This window comes from Olea europaea, chromosome 3, assembly GCF_002742605.1.
Source record: "Olea europaea var. sylvestris chromosome 3, O_europaea_v1, whole genome shotgun sequence".
NCBI lineage: Eukaryota > Viridiplantae > Streptophyta > Magnoliopsida > Lamiales > Oleaceae > Olea > Olea europaea.
Window position 1 is genome coordinate 18,118,988 of NC_036239.1, and position 20,917 is coordinate 18,139,904.

Sequence of the window (20,917 nt, forward strand, 5' to 3'; positions counted from 1 at the left end):
TGAGAAAACTGAGGATATGCCTCTTGAAAGTGATGTCTTCCGTGTGCCGCCTGGCTATAATGCGCCTCAGCAGGTCTCTTCATATCTTTTTTTTTTCTTCATTACTAATATATCCTGAATGACATAACATAATTTATAAACAAATACAAACTTTTCAAAAGTATGATTTAATGTATTATATTTCCTTTTCTCTTTATAAGTATCATGAATTAACTTGATCAATGTTCCCTTTTTGCCTAAAAAGTATCCTTGTAATAATTATCTTTTTGTTTTAATACCTCGGAACTCAGATGTTGCTAAAAATTTAATTGTTTTAGATAACCAAACAGTTCACATATAGATGCTTCTCTTTGACTGAATTTGTTGAATAATTGTTTGTTCTTAAGGTACATATAACACAAGGAGATCATTTGGGAAAGGCAGTGATTGTATCATGGGTTACCGTGGATGAACAGGGCTCAAATGCAGTCCTTTATTGGAGCGAGAATAGCAAGGACAAGAAAGAGGCAAGAGGAAAGCTTACCAAGTATAAATTTTACAATTATACCTCTGGTTACATTCACCATTGCACCATTAAAAAGTTAGAGGTGAATTTCCATTTCTTGTTGTTTTCCATTCTTATTTCTATAATGGTGTTTCTTCCTTTATATGCTCTGTTATGTGTATATTTAGCTTTGAACAAGATATGATAAGGGAGATTATTTTATGGACAATTTGGGATGAAGTTTTCACTTCTTTGTGGCAGTACAACACTAAATACTATTACGAGGTTGGAATTGGTCACACGACACGAACATTCTGGTTCATGACGCCTCCTGAAGTTGGCCGTGATGTTCCTTATACTTTTGGTCTTATAGGTATCCATTCTTTACCTAATTATTTCACGGCAGTTTGCTCAAGACTTGATATTATATTAACGTACTTCAATAATTGGTACTGTAATTTATTGATCCTTTAAAATAAATTTGTCATGTTTGCTAAGGCGGATTGGAAAGCATGTGATAATATTAAAAAATTAAAAATTGCTAAAATCTTGTTTATTGTACCATCTTATGTATTGCATACCGAACATGTACTTTAGTTTTATTATACAATGAGCTTTCAAAAGTTCTTCAAAATATTTATATGAGCTGATTGGGAAGAAAGTGGTTATGGTGGCTGTGGAATGTGTACTGAGTACAGCATAATCTTACCCTGTGGCAGTGAGACAAACTAAGTGACTTAAATACATAAACGGATTCATGTAACTGTTTCCAACCTTATTGGCAAGAGAGCTTAATTTGTTGTGGTTCGTGGTTGGTTAAAAAAGTAAAAGCTAGGTGATCTGATAGGTAAAGTGGCATTTGTTTGGCTTTAAGTTGAATGCTCTTATGAATGAACAAGGTCTTAAATCTTAGTACTTGTTTTGATAGAGCTTTTAAGTGCTTATAAGAGGCGAGTTTTATGAGCGTGTGAGTAGTAAGTTGTGGGTCCTATGAAATGTGTGAATAAAAAGTATGTTTGACCTACTTAAATTAAACTTTAAGATTTGCCAGACATGCTCTTAATACAACCAATGTGAGTGTTTTTCAATTTTTATTGCAGGGGATCTTGGTCAGAGTTTTGACTCTAATAGGACGCTTACACATTACGAACAAAATCCCACCAAGGGACAAACGGTGTTGTTTGTTGGAGACCTTTCCTATGCTGACCAGTATCCTAACAATGACAATGTGAGATGGGATACATGGGGAAGGTTCGTCGAAAGAAGTGTTGCTTACCAACCTTGGATTTGGACTGCAGGGAATCACGAAATTGATTTTGCTCCAAAAATTGTAAGTGTCCTGCAAAATCGTTGTGTATTTCTTGAACACAGTGCTCTCAATCATATCATGTGTGGGATTCAAACGAAAATTTCAGTACTAAGTGATAATTGTCAACATTTTATGTTGACCATTAATTGTCCCATTTCAACTAATCTAAAAAAGGTTGAACCCCAACCTTGATAGGCCCCCACCGCCCCGCCCTAGAGCTTTGTGAGGGAGGTAAATCTAAGCTTTCACATGAGGTTGTCTAAGCCTCCGTTTGACAATCCCATTTATAAGTGGTTTATAAATTCAGCCACAATCAAAGGTTAATTTCAAATTTTCAACTACACAATCATAACTACTAATCATTATTATCCACATATTTCGTTGGACCTCTACTTTCCCTCTTACTAGCCCTCTTTATAAAGTATAAACCAAAAATAAATTTGTCAAATGGAAGCTAAATAGCTTAAGTTTTAAATGCCTTCAACTTGTTATCTCACATGCAGCAGAGTTTCCCTTTTATTAAAGGCCTGTCATGTGCGTAGTTTTATGAGTGGTTGATGATGAAACTTGAACTCAGGACCCTTACTATATGTAATACTATGTTAAGCTAAGTCATCTAAAAGCTTAAACTGCTTGGGAGGAAATAACTTTATTTTTTTTCATTTATCTTCAATATTTTATAACGGCAAAACCAGTTCGCTCAGAAATCCTAAATGTTCAATGCAACAATTCCCCCATTTTCTCAAGTTTCCATTGTGGATAAATGTTTTTGATATTCCTGATATATGGAGGGAATTTATAGTTCTTTACTTCTTTTAAACAACAAAGCATATAACTGGATATTGAATTGTATTGATTTGACTTTCTTTTCTAGTGTACACATCTTGATCTTTACGGAATCATTTTATTTGAACAAGTCAGCATTTTTCAACTCAAGAAAAGCCCGTCCAAAGACCTCTCTACAAGTAGGTTTTCAATGTTAGTGTTGATAGCGGAAAAATTGTTTGGTAGTACTCTTAAGTTGTGGTCTCACAAAATGTGTGGATGATAAGTGGGCAAAAGTAGGTAAAAGTCGTGGATCCTACGAAATGTGTGGATACAAATGGTGTGTGATCAGCTTATAAGCACTTATAAGCTTTGCCAAACATGCACAAAAACAAAAATCTAATGCATGAAGGTTCTTACCATCTCCAAATTGAGTAAATAGAAAAAGAAGAATCGCCGATATGACGGGGAAAAAATGAATACTTGAACAAATTTTTCTTGCGTAACTAGGACTACTTTTGAACACCCAACATATCCTTTTCTTTTTGTTCCTTGCAGCTCAGTTGCTAATTTCATTTCTTTGTCAGTCTTAATATGAACCCAATTTTCATGGAAATGAGTTTGTAAATAAGTATTGATTATTTTCTTGCAGGGTGAAACAAAACCCTTTAAGCCATATAGTCACCGTTATCACACCCCTTACAAAGTATCAAATAGCACCTCTCCTTTATGGTACTCAATCAAGAGAGCTTCAGCGTACATCATTGTTTTATCATCGTATTCAGCATATGGTAAGCACGTATTTGCCTTGGAAATTAACATCTCATTTACAATATTGTACTTTGTATTCACTGCTCTATTGCACATTTGATTAAATGAAACTCATACTGGCTTGATCCATTAATTTTGTTAGGGTGGTAAATGTAACGTTCTCATAAGTAGATTTCCTTTCTTTTTGAAAAGACTAAAAATCAGTGACTGAGGAATCTATTCATTTTTTGTGTTTCGTATATTTGCACATTGGAATACCTTGTTCATTCTTACACATGATGCCTAGAGCATGTTGAGTTAAAGCTTACTTTCAAGTAAATGAGTAAGTTTTAAGATAAATAATTTTTATATTAGCTGAAATTGAGAATAAGTAAGTTACTTATTTTTACACTAACAAAAGAGTTGCTTACAACATTAAGAATAAGCAACATATCCAAATATGTTTGGAGACAAAGAGTAAAAAAATGACTTTTACTTGTGTTTAAGCTTAGTCAAAAATCCCATGTCTATGACATTCATAGACGTCTCTTTTTTCTAGTTCCTTATGAGTAAAATAATTATTTTGGGAATTGGTTGTACTTTTGATGCTTATTATCCATTTTTCTTTGTTTTATATTTGTAAGGAAAATATACTCCTCAGTATAAATGGCTTGAAGAGGAGCTAACAAAAGTCAACCGGAGTGAGACGCCGTGGCTGATTGTTCTGATGCATTCCCCATGGTACAACAGCTACAACTATCACTTTTTAGAAGGGGAAACCATGAGAGTCATGTACGAGCCATGGTTCGTCAAGTACAAAGTTGATGTTGTGTTTGCTGGTCATGTTCATGCATACGAGCGATCGGTATGTGCACTTCCATTCCTCGTCACTGAATTCAAACCATGTCATATGGGTCATTGGCATATCTTTCTTTTATTGAAAGAATATTTTATTTCAAATTTGGTGTACATAAAATTGGGTCATTGATTTATATTATGCACCACAACATGGGAGAATTTTCTGGAAAAACCACATAATGATTGACATAGAAATATAAATATTTTAAATTGACCTGATACTCAAAAATACTTTAGACTTTCTATAGTACTGAATTTATTTATTTATTATTATTTTATTATTTTTATTTTTTTTAATGACCGTGGGTGTCTATTGTACTGAATTTATAAAGGGTAATATGTCGCCACTGAAAATCATCCCCATATGATGTGACATTAAATAATAAAACTTATAAACTGGGTCATTTAATTGAATTATCATCCCACTCCACATCACTTACCAAATCACCTGTGGATGATGCCCACCGGGGACATATGGCATTATTCTATACATTCTTCGAAAATTCAGTTTCTTCTGGCATTACTTGACGATCATCATCTATTGTCATAGGAACGTGTATCAAACATTGCATACAATGTTGTGAACGGATTGTGCACTCCGGTACCTGACCAGTCGGCCCCTGTTTACATAACTATTGGAGATGGGGGGAATCTTGAAGGCTTGGCCACCAAGTAAGACTTTTTATATGTCCTGGAATTTGCTTTTAGACAATATCATGTTTGCTAAGGTTTAAAGAACTGTAAAAGTTACTCTTAATTCGCTCAACTTTTTGAAACATGTTTGGATAATTTACTTGTTTCTTATTTCCAAAAGTTTACTTATAAGTAATTTATTTATGTCCAACTTTTACCAATAAAAAAAAGTTCTATTTTAAAAACTACTTTATTACTTATATGTAAACTAGTTTGCTTATCCAAACATGCTCACTCGTATAATTTACTTGAAAAGTAGACGACTTTATAAGCTAATGCATTCTCTATTATTTTCAGTATGACAGAACCACAGCCTAAATACTCAGCTTATCGCGAGGCCAGCTTTGGTCATGCCACTTTCGATATCAAGAATCGAACCCATGCTTACTATAGTTGGCATCGTAATCAGGATGGATATGCTGTGGAGGCTGATACTATGTGGTTCTTCAACAGAGTCTGGCATCCGTTAGATGATTCTACAACTGATGAATCATGATGAATCGTTAAATTTTATACTTTTCTTTTCCACTTGTTTGTAACAAAATTTCTGATTTGAAGAGAATAAAAATTTGAAGCATATTTTCGACTGGATTTGGTGGCTTCTTTTAATACTAATGATTCTGCTTCTACATGAAACAAAACTTGCCAGTGCGAAACTGAAGGCAGCAAATCCAACATAATCCAATTGAAACTATGTTGTCCCCAAATATTTGATGGTTCATTAAAATTTGAAAGCCAGAACTCTTTTCTTTATTTGGTTCACCTACTTGAGTGGGATTGAAGGGAGCTTTTCATGTCCGATTTTGAAGTGGGAAGATGGTACAAACCTACTTCTTAGTACCCTATCCGAATTTTGCTTTTGCTTTGACATTAAAACCATTAGAATGAAGTTCAAGACACAACATTCATTCCTATGATTTGGAAGAGAAGTCGTTACAATTACAATAGGTAGAACTCGTCCTTAAATTGCTTTGTAAGAAGAAAGATTTCATTCTATATAAACTCACAAGATGATCGTTTTATGAATGATGCGAGATTCACAAGTAGTAGCCACAAACTAGTAAATGTTTAGTGAAAATGTGCCTCTTTTGTCTGTAATCTAATTTGGCTGACTCCTTCAATTTAATCTTTTCATTTGAATAGAGATTAAAATAAGGTCACGTTGCAAAATAAGTATTCGATTGGGGGATGTGCTTTAAAATTTTCAGTAGACATAAAACTAGTTTGAAAGTACGGATCTCCATGAGCAAAGTCCGTTGTAGTCTAGTTGGTTAGGATACTCGGCTCTCACCCGAGAGACCCGGGTTCAAGTCCCGGCAACGGAATTTTTTGAATTTGTTACTTGATATTTTTGAACAAGTTTTAATGAGAGACAATTATATTTTCAACGAATTCCCCCATTAAAAATATATATATTCAACCACCAATATTATTTTAATAGAAAATTGCACCAGTGGTCCCCGTTTTATAATCCTAGTAACTAATTAGTCATTAACCTTTTATTAATTGTTGCAAATTAATCTTCAATAATGAAATTTGGGGCAACAATCTAATTTTAGAAAACAAAACTGAACTTTATAAAATGAACATGTGTGGATCACACGTGATTCAGAAAAGTTTAGACAACTCATATCATCGAGGATTAATATTGTAAAGTTCATCCTTTGAAACGTTTAAGATCAACTTGTTACTGTGAGAATAGATAGGGATAAATAATGCAATTTCTTATCTAAATATATATATTCATCAATTTAACATATCTACTTGCCGGCCTGAGATTTATTTATATATAAAATAGGGTTTGGGTTTGGATGACAGTAAGTGGGCGTTACATCATGACATTGCTTAAGACTTTGTGTTATAGTCATTAATTATTAAATTTCGAACTTTATAAAAATGAAACATGTGTGGATCACACGTGATTTAGAAAATTTTAGAGAACTCATATCATCGAGGATTAATATTGCAAAGTTCATCCTTTGAAACGTTTAAGATCAACTTGTTACTGTGAGAATAGATAGGGATAAATAATGCAATTTCTTTTCTAAATATATATATTCATCAATTTAACATTTCTACTTGCTGGCCTGAGATTTATTTATATATAAAATAGGGTTTGGGTTTGGGTTTGGATGACAGTAAGTGGGCGTTACATCATGACATTGCTTAAGACTTTGTGTTATAGTCATTAATTATTAAATTATTGATAAATTATTAATTGTCGGTGGAGAAATATATTTCTCGTTACTAATTGCGTGGGAGTTAGTATTTCACAGACAACCTAATTGATTTTCTTTGACAATTTGGTGCTTGAGACCCACCAATTGATGACAAAAAAATATGAAATCATTTTGTTGTACTAAATAATAATAATAATAATAATAATCATAACAATGAATAAAAATTCAAATTATCTTGAACTGACACTAGATCCCCACTCCACATGGTTCAACCTTTATTTTTATTTTTATTTATTTTTTTAATTTAAATGCACACATCTGGGAGTTAATTGTTCCAATAATCACTGAACTTTGGTTCATATTTTTGATTGATCACTAAAGTTTAAAATATCTCGTTTTGGTCATTGAATTTAGGTCAATATTTTCGATTGCTCACTGAACTTAAATCCATGCCTTAAATTGCTTACTAAAGTTTAAAATGTTGAGTTTTGACTATTGAACTTTGGAATATGCTGTACGTTACTCACTAGCATAAATGTTGAATTTTGAAAAATATCGAATTTATAGTGAGCAATGTACAACATTTTTCAAAATTCAGTAAGTAGTGAACAATATTTTTTAAAATTCAATAAGTAATGTATAACATTTTTCAAAGTTCAGTGGTCAAAACTAGACATTTTAAACTTTAGTAACCAATAAAAAATATGAACCTAAATTCAGTGACATTGAAACAATTAACTCCACATCTAGTATATTAGGAACGTATATGTTTTTTATTCGAAGAATTACCACTGACATTTGAACACTTCACTAGCTCTCCATCATCTCTTTGAGAAATCAAAATGTAGAACTCAAATCACAAGTGCCGATTATTTATCTAGAAGGTTTTTAATTTTTCTTTTCTGATTTAATTTCATAAGGTGGTGGTGGTATTGTGATTGCATTTACGGAGATAGTGTTTGACCGCGATGTGTTGGGTTATGGTTGGATTGGGATGAATGGACGAGCTTAACTAGAAATGATGAAATGTTTTTCATTTTTCATTTTTTTTTTGTGTTTTTTTAATGTAAATATGTATTTAATTGTCTCAAGTGGCATTTATTTATAACTTTTTGAAAACTTATGGGACTCACTTTGTAATTTTTCGTTAGTTTTTGATTAATTTAAGAAAGAGGAAAAATTCATCATTTAATAAAAAATGGAAGGAATGACAAGTTTCGCTACGTAATTGGAAGGTTGAAGACGAATTATACCTAAACAAAGTTGATGATAAATTTTTTATACTTGGAAAATTTTGGAGGTAAAGTGCAAATTTCCCTGAAAAAAGTATAATAAGATTTCAGAGTAAATTATATCCTTGAGTTTTACAACAATAATGGAGACCTCCTCTCCACGTTGAATATTTTCAAAATGGTAATTATATTAGCACTACAATTTTTAATTACTACACAATTTTTAGTATTTTTCTTATTTATTTAAACAATCTTAAGTAATTACACAATTAGATTTTAATAGATAATTAGTCTAAAATAAATTATTGTTCCACCCAAATAAAAATTTTAATTGTTTTCTCCTTTTTTTTAAACATCTAATTGTGCATAACATTTCCATCGATGACGACTTTTGCTTTCTTTTCTTTTTCTCACAGTAAATGTATTCATGCTATATGGTATTATTCTATATTTTTTTGTTTCTTAATCCGAAGGTTTCATGAATTGAGAATTAATAGGATAAATTAAGGATCCCCTCTTTCTTATGCCACCTATGCTTCCGACACAGAGGCACCATCGACACTATAATGTATTTGTCGGAAGTAAATTACCGAAAGTTCAAAAAAAAAAAATAATAAAATAAATAAAAGGACCGTGCTACACGTACATAATCATTTACATAATCGTTTACACCTCACTTACATCATTAAGGTGGGGACCACGGCTCGACATTATTAAATACACGCGGGGCCCGTGTGTTTGTGAGGGGGGAGGGGGACACGCTTCGATAACCCCCTTCGGTACACATGGTTTTATCCTAAATAAAATTAAAGAAGTTGAAAAGAAAGTTGAAAATCACCAACACGTCATTAAAAATAGTAAAGACCAATTATCGGGTTTGTTTACACTTATTCAGAGAAAATTGGAGAGAAAGTTGGGATTTCTGTAGGTGTCGATAAGTCAAACTACTCATGAAGCACATTTACTCCAATCCATTCCAAACCTGCTACATTTGAAGTCAATGAATTAAAAATTCAGAGAAGACTTGGGAAAAAATTATGGAAACTAATTATTGGGGGTAAATGAATAGTATACCTAAGCCATATATGTTGCAATTAAATTATTGGGAGTGAATATTGAAAAACTTGCAATGTGTCAATATAGATTGAGATGAAAAGCGGGAAGAGAAAAACATATTCTAGAAAAAAAATAATAAGGATGAAATATATTTAGATGATGAGTATACTACAATATTGTATTTAATTTTTATTATATTAAGAGTATAATTGTAAATTTGTTGTAGTGTATTTATTGAAAATATATTTTAATTCTGGTGTGGTTATAATGTGATGTAATAATTAATATAATACCTCTTTAAAATACCTTTGCTCTTAGCACACATTTTCTATTTTGCCCTCGTGTTCTATGTATGATTCCATTGATTTTATTTATTTATTTTTTGCCTCCGGGTCATAATTCAGTAGTATAAAAGACATGAGTGAGATACTTTCAGTTTTGCTAGCAGTCGTAGTGTAAGTGTTCAATTCTTGAAATATGAAATTGGACTCTTTGTGGGTATCAGTGTACGGACAAACTCTTATTCTCTGACCTAGTGGGACACATTCAGCAATTTACCTTCTTCACGATACTCTAGGAACGGGACGTAAGAGCCCTCAAGGTTGGGGTACAACCTTTTTTCCATTGATTTTGTTAATTGTTTTTTTACTTACTTAAATATTTATTTCAGACAAAAATAAAAATCCAAATGATTACGTGTTGGCTAGTGACCAATCAAGTCTCTGCTTTTGTGCAACTTTAGATACTGCATTTCCGAATCCTCATGCTCTGTGACTGTCATTATCCCTGCGGCTATGACCCTCTCCGACTAGATTTTGTCGTTTACAAATTCATTATCTCAGTCCCTGTAAATTTCATTAATTGATTCTATGCCCCCTAAATTTGTTATTTGAATTAAACTTCTTTGCCATAAAAAAAATTGTTACCCTTGTTGACTTATACTCACATAAAAATGAGATTCATGTGAATAAAAAAAGTCAAAAAATCTTGTCCCCCCTAATATGAGGGATTTATCAAAAAAGGTGTCAAACACTCCCCAGTAGCATAGCAGAATTATTATTATTTTTCTCTCTTTCAATGTGTGAATTGAAAATCAAACCGAGTCAATATGAACAAGTTTCACGTCGGTGATGCATTTTTAGGTTTCTTGGATCAATATTTAAAGCTATGTCTCATATTTATCTTCTGAATATTTGACGTAAGAATTTCAATGCTGAATTGCTTGAATTATAAAAAATAATTATTGGGAGTTCATTATATTGTTTTTAGAAAGATGTCCTTGCAATAAAATTAATTTGATAAAAAAATTGAGGTAAGTGAAGAATTTTGAAAGGTCCATCCTTGTAATGAGTTGTGCAACCTACTGTGCATCCTTTTAAATTGTAATAAATAATTTTTTTTTCACCTAATACAATAAAATATCCCATTACAAATAAATAAAAGCAATTAAAAAAGGGCGAGAAGTGTATGTATATGTATATCTATTTATTAATATCAATTTAGCTAAGTATCAACAACACGATAAATCCATTCATTGGAGGTTAAGTATGAACTTATCACGTAAATCATTTTTCTATGAAGAGGGAGAGAAACTTTTTGGTACTTTTTGAAGTATTGAGCTCAATAATTACTATGACTATTCAATTGAAATGTGCATTATTTAATAATATTTTCATCCCAATTAGATCAATAAAACTATTTGTACATTCAGGATTGATACCTTGGATGACACTCCTCTCACAGGAGAGGGGGGTCCACACGTAATAAAATAATCGTGGGTCCCCCCTTTTCTGAGGAGAGTGTTATCCGAGGTGTCAATCCCAAATGTACAAATAGCAAAGTTCCAATTAGATAGTGAGTCCCATTATTTAATAAAAACAAAGTTACATGTACAGACGAATTTACAGGATGTCACATAGCAATATATCATTGAATTTTGAACAAAAAAATAAAGCTAAAATAGCCAATCAAGTACTGTCATCTCAACGTTGGTTAAACTAGTTGTGCAATTTACAAGCATTATTTTTTATTTCATGTACTATTGAAATTATTTGAGGTGGGGTGGTATGGGTTTAAGGGAGGTTTAGGTCTACCAACTGGTTGTTAGAGAGGGGTACTCCATAACCAAACATCATCAACAGCAAAGAATTAACCAACAAGAATAATTCAATAGCAACAACCAAAGATAGAGATGCTAATATTAAACCCCATATTCTAAGAGCAAATAGAAAAGGATATACAAAGAGAAAGTGACCATTTAATTTGTGCAATTTTTAAAGGTTTCAAAAGAAGAAGAGAGAGAGGCTTTTTTGGAGCTTTCATGAAGATATTATAGAGAGAGAGAGAGTGGAAACAAGAAAGAAAGAGACTGTGTTCATTGTGTATGTGAGTATCACGTATGTGAGTATCACGTGTGAATAGATATATGAAAATAAGAAAAAAGGAGAACAAGTTAAAGCGATGCATGATTTTCTTGTACTTTTGAACTTTTTAACTTTGATCAAGTGAACAAAACAGGAAAAAAGTTGATTTTCTCTTTTGGGTTTTTGAAGTTTGCTTCTTTCTCTCATTTCTTGGTCTGAGTGTATGTGTGTGAAAGAGAAAGGGAGAGAACTGAAAGAAAAGTTCATTTTCTCTTATGGGTTTCTGAGTTCTTATCCTCTTTCTTAATTAGTGTGTGAGAGAGAAAGTTTGGAGTGTGGGGATTACGATTGGCACAACTGCTTTCAAGGAAGAATTGATTTCGCGTTCTTCACAACACAGACAACTCTTGCTGGTTTTCAGGTTTGTATTTTTATTTATTATTTTTTATTTTTTTAGACTTTTTCCCTTCCATTATAATTATTTTAGATGATGTTCTAACAAGAATTTAATTATCATTATTTGTTCAAATTGTGTTTGTTTCTGGATACAATTCTGGTTTTTGTTAAATCAGAATTTTTGACACCTTTGTTATGTCGATAAAACCTTTCACAGACGGATTCCTGTCGTTGTTAACGCGTTTTCGGATAGTGAAATGTTCTTCACTTTCTTGATCATTAATTTGGTATCACAGATTCACAGGATATTCAGAATTTGGACATGTCAATCATTGAAGCTACCAGAAAGACTTTTATTTTTATTTTTATTTTTTAATGATTAAAATCTAAAAGAATTTTTGACTTGTTGATTGCTGACTTAAAATATAATCTGAAACTACGAGTAACTTGTGAATTCAACCCTCATATTTATTTGCTAGAACCATATTCATGCATATAGAAAATTAAGATCATCAATTGACGAGAGATTGAGCTTCTTCTATTTGTGAATACTATCTAGTTCTGTGTAGTCGACCTTGATGAGTTTTCCTCGAAATTGGCAGGATTGTCCAAGGCATACACGTAGATTTATTTTCTCATCTCAAATTGATCTGCAGAAGGAAAGGTTTCATAAACAGAAAAAAATGGCAACAAATTATCCCAATTCAAACAATCAGAGAGATACTGCCACTGTCCTCTATCCAAGAGACTCTTTACCCAATTCTTATTCAGAAGCACAACTTCCAGGACAAATGACAATGTACATGAATTTCTCATCTTCATCAGAATCATATCCAAATCCGAACAGAGAATTTTTGTCGAATCTTGATGAGTCGAGAATTGCGCAGCATGATTTCGAGGCGTGGAGAGACGAAGGTCGAAATCAGACTGTACTAATGAACTCGGTGGATGGATCTTCAGGATTATCCCTTAGTTTCGGTACAAATGTACCATCAGGAATGCAGATTTCTTCATTCCAATATCAGAATCATAATCCCATTTTCTTGAACTCGAATGAGGATATGATTATTCCAGGAAGCAGTTCAGATGGGAAGTCTAGAGCTGTTCTTAATCCAAAGTACTTGAAAGTAGTTCAAGAATTACTTGATGAAATTGTTCATGTCAAAAAAGGTGTAAATAAGCAAAATTCTAAAAAGGATTTATCAAGAAGTTCTAAAGAAAGTGACAGTGAAACTGGAAATGGAAATTCAGAAAATTTCCAGGGTGATGTTTCAGCAGCTGAGAAGCAAGATTTGCAAAATAAATTCAGCAAGCTCTTGTCAATGTTGGATGAGGTAAGAAAGATATATGGTTCTTATAACATCTAATTATTACAAATTAGCTTATTTTAGAACTGCTTATTGTGGATATCTTTCTTTTTGGATGCGAGAGAAGTGACAACTATTTATAATTTTTCTAGCTTACCATAATCGTGTTCTCTTCTTGGTGTTATTTTTGAGCGGAATATGAATGCATCTTGACTTAGCATTATCGCTGTGCATTTTTCTTGTTCTTTCTTGGCCTATGAACTCAATCATAGAAGGACGTGATTCGTTTCGGTAGAACATGTTATAAGGGGGAGTTACACCATAACAAATATGCATGTTCTAGTTGTTAAGGATTTAATGTTTAATCCCTCAATAGATCTAGAAATGAATCAAAAGGAGCGGTAAAAAGAGGAATCCTCTAGCTCGAGTCCAAATTTACTGGAAACAATACTTATTTGTTGTTAAAAGGGACACAGTTCATGTACCAAGTTTGAAGCTTGAAATTGTTAAAGGGGACACAGTTCATGTATCAAGTTTGAAGCTTGAAAACCAAACTAATGGTCTTTCTCCTTCTTTAGCCATCACTTCTAAATCAAGATTTAACATTACAAGCTGTGAATTCTGGTTTTGATTAATCTCACCTATGCATAGAATAGGAGTACACTGTATCATCCCAATTTGAGTGATACTCAGAGGTTTAAGCTACAATTTGAAGTTTTTCTTAGTATTGCGTATTACAAATGTTGGGGTTTTGAGAATTGAGTGGTTTACTCTTTATATTCTACCATTTTTCATTTAGTAATTTTATTTTCCTCTCTGTCAATGAACATAGACAAGTGCCGAACTACATGAATCTTTGCCTTCTTGGCTCTTTTATATTTGCCTAAAACGGTCACGGTACCTTGTTTTCATAACAGGTTGACAGAAGGTACAGACAGTATTACCATCAAATGCAAATAGTGACGTCTTCTTTTGACATGATAGCAGGCTCTGGTGCAGCCAAACCATACACATCCCTTGCCCTCCACACAATTTCACGCCATTTTCGTTGCTTGCGCGACGCCATAAATGCCCAGATTCAGGCTGCACAGAAAAGCCTCGGCGAGCAAGATTCTTTATCGAATGGTAAAGGGATTGGATTGACTCGACTCCGTTATGTGGATCAGAAACTAAGACAACAGAGAGCCATTCAGCAACTTGGTATGATGCAACATGGCTGGCGGCCACAACGCGGACTTCCCGAAAATTCGGTTTCTATTCTGCGTGCTTGGCTCTTCGAGCACTTCCTTCATCCGTAAGTTACACAAAATTTACCTTTTCTTCGGGCCTAATCATATAGAACATTTATCTGATGACAAATTAGGCATTCTATAAATTTATATTCTTATGTAAATAAAAGATTATTTGGGTGGCAGTTTTTTGGTAAACAGAGACTGGAAGAAGTGAGATCACCATTTACAGTGTTCTTTTTCTCCGTGGTTAAAACTACAATGAAAATAAAGCAGCTTTCACAATAGGGTGAACGAAACTAAATCTACCTATAAGTGTTCAGATAATTTCTAATTACTTTCAAATTCTTCTTGTTGGAATCAGGGTTTAATCTGAAACGTACTCACACTTGTCTACTGTCCAATCATGCCTCCGGATTGTATGGAGATTTTCTATCATTTGATCGATTATTTTTATGTTTTGCAGCTACCCAAAAGATTCGGACAAGATCATGCTAGCCAGACAGACTGGTTTATCAAGGAGTCAGGTGAAACAATTTACATTGTTTTAGCTTTTGCAAGACAAGGTGATTTAACACGATCAGTTGATACTTGTCTGCTTTGCTTTTCCATCAGGTCTCAAACTGGTTCATAAATGCAAGAGTTAGGCTGTGGAAGCCCATGGTTGAAGAGATGTACAAAGAAGAGATTGGTGATGCAGAAATGGACTCTATTTCTTCATATGAGAATGCACCAAAAGCTATGAAAAGTGATGCAAGAGAAGAAGATTTGCAACAGAATGCAACTTCTCCAGGAACTGAATGCTGTAGCCCCAGGAATCTCCCTGACTTAGAAATGGTAGAGTTGGAAACCAATCAGATTTTCCAGAATTCGACTTGTGTGGAACCTGAGAATGAATACGGGTCAGAGAGAACAACTCGAGATCTGAGGACTTCCGTGGATGACGCTAGTCCTTTTCCAGATACAATATTGCATTCAAATTGTGAAACTGATAGATTTACAGAAGCAGAAGCTGCTACATACCATATGTCAAAAATGGAAAGATTTGGAAGTGGAAATGAGGTATCACTTACATTAGGATTGCGGCATTTTGAGGCCAGTAGTGTACCAATGTCTGATGACACTCAACATGGTTATTTCACTGTTAGAGGCAATAATGTAAACAATGGGGAGACTTCGTCTACTGGGACCCACACACGGTCGGGAAATGGGCAGCATCATTTTGCCACCTCCAGTCTTTTGCATGATTTTGTAGCATGAATACATGCTGCTAGTGAAGGGGAGAGAGACAGCAGAAGCTCTAGTTTCTTGAATTTGAAAATTCGTGAAATATTGTTGTAACATAGCAAAAGGTTGCATATTTGTAAAGAAACATATTTTCATCCAGGATGTATACAAATTTGTGACATGAATTCTTGGATGTAAGGTGAAAGCAAGATCTCTTTCATGTTAAATTTCTCAATGAACTTTTGTTTTGCTTTCTGAAAGGCAACGTCAAAGCAAAATGTTTCTTCCTTTTGGGCCGTGATCCAATCCAGTCCATTTGGGGGATAACGAGCCCATTTTGCTGTTTTGATCAATTGCCCAACAACTCAAATTATGAGGGGCCCAAAACCCAGACCAAATATATCACATTTTGGAAGAGCAACTTTAGTTGCCATTTAATGCTGAAGTCGCCAATTAATTTGGACCGTTGATCATCATCTAAAATCAACAATGATGATGTGGAGTATAAATAGGGCATTGGTGATCGGTCCTAACTCAATTGTGCTATCTAATTTTCTGTTGTGTCTTTTGGAGTTCTCTTTGCGTCTTTTTTTCCCTTCGTCTTCTCTAATCATCTTCAACCTCTGGTTCAATGATTTTCTTCTTGTTTTTTAGTGAAACTTGAGTCTTTGTGATTCTTTGTTCGAGCGAAGATTGTGTGGTTTTAGTTCGATGCCTTCTAATACATAGAAGCATTGTCGACTAACCATTGAGAGTCTGAGTTTGAGATTTCTGGTTTGTATAGAAGCGTACAATGTTTGGAGCCCTAGATCGCTGAAATGTGAGATGCCTTTGTTTGCTTATTGAGTCGTAGTTTTGGGAAAAACAGTTTGAATACCTTGATTCGATTTCTTCTTCTAATAGCAACTTGAGAATTTTGAATTGTTATCTCAACATTGATAACAAATAATTTTGGCATTAAGATTTGATGAAATAGATGGAAAGAGATGTTTTTATGTCAGCAACAGAAGCCCAAGCTTATGGAATTGTTGATCTTGTAGCAGTTGAATGAAAATAAGATGGATTTTCTAAAAATCCGTGAAACAAAGAAATGAAAATTTTATAAAGGAAAGGAAGAAAAAAAGAACAGAAGAAACAACATACTGCACTGGTAAGATACACCAAAAGTCATACATCTCGCTAGAACAGAAAAAATATAAGTCAAGCATTGTTAAACACGAACATGTACGCGAACATAATGAGATTAGTCTTGGACCCAACCCCAAAAACCTCGATTTTAGGGTCAACTTTAGAATAATTTGATTTCAAGTTTCAAATACACACAAATTTGATGTGAGAAAAAACAATATAACAATATAACAACACTATCCATCAAGACAATTACAAAAACTATACCTTGTGAAGGAAAAGTTGATTACACAGAAGATAAAACAAAAATGTACAAACCGATGTGAATGAATGGGATTTCTAATAACTGGATAGTTCCAACAAGATTATAGCTCATTTCTTTCTCTTCTTCAGTGTTTTATACTACAGAATGATGTATAGTCCATCTTGCCGGACGTGCAAATTTTGCTTATCAACCTTTGAGAGCGCAAAAATTGCAGTTTCCGAGTGATCCTAATTGCTTCAACTTCGGCGGAATTCATACTCTCCTCAGCTGTAGAAAAAGGCCTATTATCCAAGGTTGAACCAACAGTAGGAAGAGAAACTATGGGAGGGGATGCTGGATTTAGAGACATCTGATTTTCTTCCTCAGCCTTTCATCGAGATCACGCTTCTTGCAGTTGCAAAGAGTACTCTAAATTCCACAAAACATCGCCCATGGAAGGTCTGTCGACACCATAATCAACCAAACATTTCTCTGCAGCCTCTGCAAGTTTCTTCATCAACTCAGGATTGATTCGCCCAAAAAATGTAGGATCGATATTCTCGTCAAGCAGGCCTTTTAGCTTCAACTGCATTGCCCATTCTGCCAAGTTCACTTGCTCTCTTGGCAATGCTGGATTAATGGCAGGACGAGCACACAAAGCCTTCAAAAGAACTACCCCGAATGAGTGCTCTTCAGATTTATGAGTAGGTTGTTTTTTACTGAAGTATTCAGGATCTAAATACCCAAAACTCCCTTTCCCAGCTGTGCTTACGAGTTTGTTCTGTCGTCAGAGCGTCTTTGGACAGGCCGAAATCAGCCATTTTCGCAATAAAATTTTCAACAAGCAAGATGTTTGTCGACTTGACATCACGATGAATAATACCCATTGGCGCGCCCGTGTGCAGGTAATGCAGCCCACGTGTGGCCCCAGTACAGATTTCAAGCCTTTGCTTCGAAGAAAGGGGCGGCAAGTCCTTTCCATAGAGGTGATCCCGGAGAGGTCCATTCGAAATATACTCATATACGAGGATCATTTCAGAGTTTTCATCACAGTATCCAATCAGGGACACTAAATGGCGATGCTTAAGTTTGGACAACATTTGTATCTCGGTATGGAATTCATTAATGCCTCGTTTGTATTGTGGGTTGCCTCGTTTAACAGCTACTTTCGATCCATTATCTATTTCTCCGAGTTAGACGTTGCCAAATCAGCCAACACCGATGACTGCGGCTGGATCCCAATTCCGGGTTGCTTCCTGCAGTTCGGTAAAAGAAAAGTCACGGCCCAATCCAGTCATCGATGAAAAGAGTTGACTTTTTGGAGACCCTAACGACGTCTTACTGTTCGACATAAAGCTTAAATCAGTGGAATGGAGGGGAAGTGACCAAGAAGAGAAGCTCTTTTGTCTTCTGCCAATCTTAAGGCCTCTTTTGCCATTTGACAGCCATTGCACCTAATCGGACAAAGGCTCCGAACATCGTTGCAACCCGACTGCCCACCGTGCCTTTCCCCGTACGATTGGCTGTTTTCCATCGACACCAAACTCATCTTCTAGGTTACCAACAGAATAGTTAACCCTGAAAACCTCAACACCATTCGAGAGTGCATTTCTTGTTCCCGTGTCTTCGTTCATTGGACCGACCTGAACAGTCAACGTGCTAAGGCTCGTTACCATGGAAGAATTCACGACGATATCAGTATAGTAAGCCGCTGCTAAGCTGCCCATAAGAGTACTCAAGTCAAGCCCAGTCACGCCTACCTTCCCATTGATATTTTCTGTTATTTCTGGAGGGATATAAATCAGACATTTGAAGGACCATTCCCCTTCCTCACTCTCTGGATTCCCGTTTGAAATGAGACTTGAATGTGATTTGAATATTAAGCAGCAAATGAGTAGTGATCAAATCACTTTTTATCCATACATTCCGTACGACTTGCAAATACTACATACTTATCTATCAATCATTTATACCTATTTATAATTTAAATAGTTGAAAACTCCGAAACATGCTTCTAAATCACTCCTAGCATGGCTAAACTAATGCATAATACCTACATGGTGTAGGAATGTTGTGACAATTCAAGGGAAGACTTTTGAAATGTCAAAAATGTTTCTGAAATTAACAAGATGGTTTAGAACATATTTGGATGACTTTTTGAAAGTGTTACTAGAAGAGCTTTTATAAAAAGTTGACAATCTTTGATTTCAAACAGAAACGCACTCATAAATTCCATATAATTTACGGAGATATTAAACTTATTTCTAATGATCATGGGGGATAGCCAGGCACAAATTTGTCCTAGATCTTGTTCATCACGCTCTTACAATCCGGTGCCACACCAGAATCGATGATGACATTTTGCTTTCAGGCTTTGTTGTGCAAGGAGCTTCTGTACGACTAAATTTCGTATATTAAAATATAGAAATTGTTACAAATTATATTTTGATAAATATAAGTGATGTTGACCTTCTTGTAATTACAAAATTGCAAAAATCATTTTATTAATGATCTGAATATTTGAAGACGAGGGGCCACGTGGCTTGAATCCTGATCTTCAAGAATTTTTTGAAAATTTGATTTGTGGAGACTTGACTTGTTCAGAACTTGAACTTCGGAGCTTAGACTTGGACTTGAATTTGATTTGATTTGAGGAAGTCTTTGATCTCATTGAACTTGGCTTGAACCTGTTCGATTTGAAGAAGATTTTAATCTTTTTGGAATTCACCGAGTTTAGGTTTGAGAGAATTTCTTCGATTCTTCTAGCCTTGAAATTTCTTTAGCACTTCATGACGTTCTGTGCTTTCTTTCTTGCTTCAGCTTTCACCTCTCCTTCTACCCATCTTATGGACCATTGGTCCTATTTTATAGGGGATAATCCATGTTAATCTTGGTAATACTCAATTATATTTAATTAAATGAGATAATTGAGTAATTACGATTTTATTTATTTGTTTGTTTATTTTATTTATTCAAAATTTGGCATGGGCCCTTGGATTTTATGGATTTTAGTAGACTTTAATTTAATTGAGCTAATGATTTAAATCGATCCAATCCAATTTTTTTATGTCTACAAATGCCCCTTTAAAGTTATTTATTTATTATGAAATAAATAAATTAATAAATCTTGACTTTCGATTTTATTTTTTGATTTGTTCGATTTTGATTTTTTTTTTTTAATTTGACCTCAAACATCCCATTAGTAAACTAATACGGATGGAAGACTTGAGAACAGAATGTGAATTTGATAAGAATTTTATTCTTCAAATTTGAGAATAATAATTTTTTTGATAGAATTTTGATTATTTATTTATTTTATGCGACCCATAACAAATTTTATTTAAACAGACTTTTTATGTTTTATGGTAAGTTGTGCTTAAATAAAGTCCATTACCTGCCTATTTATACGAAAGAATTATGAGAATTAGAAATAAGTGTTAAATCTTGCAAACAGAGGTAAAGTTTTTTATTTTATTTTATTATTATTATTTCTTTTTTTGTCTTTCTTGTTTCTTTCTCTCTCCTTTTTTTTTTGGGAGGCGACGGCGGAAACCAACCAATTCCTTTTTCTTAGGTTTCTGCCAAAAATGGTAAAAACCAATTAATTAATATTTTTTTAACATATATTTCTTGGTTTCTAGAATTGGAACATTGGAATTGGTTCCAATTCCAACTTCTTGTTCCTTAAATTTATTT

At 34.0% G+C, this 20,917-nt stretch overlaps 2 protein-coding genes, 1 non-coding gene and 1 pseudogene across 3 annotated transcripts in view; 3 read left to right on the forward strand and 1 right to left on the reverse strand.

Annotated features, from left to right (window-relative positions):
* Window positions 1-5,450, forward strand: part of LOC111388085 (purple acid phosphatase 2-like) — a 16,243-nt gene extending 10,793 nt beyond the window's left edge. The window contains exons 2-9 of the mRNA XM_023012756.1: window positions 14-73; window positions 387-587; window positions 746-857; window positions 1,585-1,814; window positions 3,211-3,349; window positions 3,953-4,173; window positions 4,717-4,838; window positions 5,157-5,450. Coding sequence (XP_022868524.1) covers window positions 14-73; window positions 387-587; window positions 746-857; window positions 1,585-1,814; window positions 3,211-3,349; window positions 3,953-4,173; window positions 4,717-4,838; window positions 5,157-5,355 — 1,284 coding nt within the window. The 3' untranslated portion in view covers window positions 5,356-5,450. The remainder of the gene's footprint in view (window positions 1-13; window positions 74-386; window positions 588-745; window positions 858-1,584; window positions 1,815-3,210; window positions 3,350-3,952; window positions 4,174-4,716; window positions 4,839-5,156) is intronic.
* A 661-nt stretch (window positions 5,451-6,111) lies between these two features.
* TRNAE-CUC lies at window positions 6,112-6,184 on the forward strand. The gene has a single exon. It is a non-coding gene; the product is annotated as a tRNA-Glu (tRNA).
* A 5,258-nt stretch (window positions 6,185-11,442) lies between these two features.
* LOC111388099 (BEL1-like homeodomain protein 7) lies at window positions 11,443-16,084 on the forward strand. The gene is made up of 5 exons (XM_023012763.1): window positions 11,443-12,111; window positions 12,689-13,420; window positions 14,311-14,687; window positions 15,089-15,149; window positions 15,238-16,084. The coding sequence occupies exons 2-5, from the start codon at window positions 12,770-12,772 to the stop codon at window positions 15,880-15,882; spliced, it is 1,734 nt and encodes a 577-aa protein (XP_022868531.1). The 5' UTR covers window positions 11,443-12,111; window positions 12,689-12,769; the 3' UTR covers window positions 15,883-16,084.
* A 1,136-nt stretch (window positions 16,085-17,220) lies between these two features.
* On the reverse strand, window positions 17,221-19,119 carry LOC111379279 (annotated as a pseudogene).
* Between the last annotated feature and the right edge of the window lie 1,798 nt (window positions 19,120-20,917).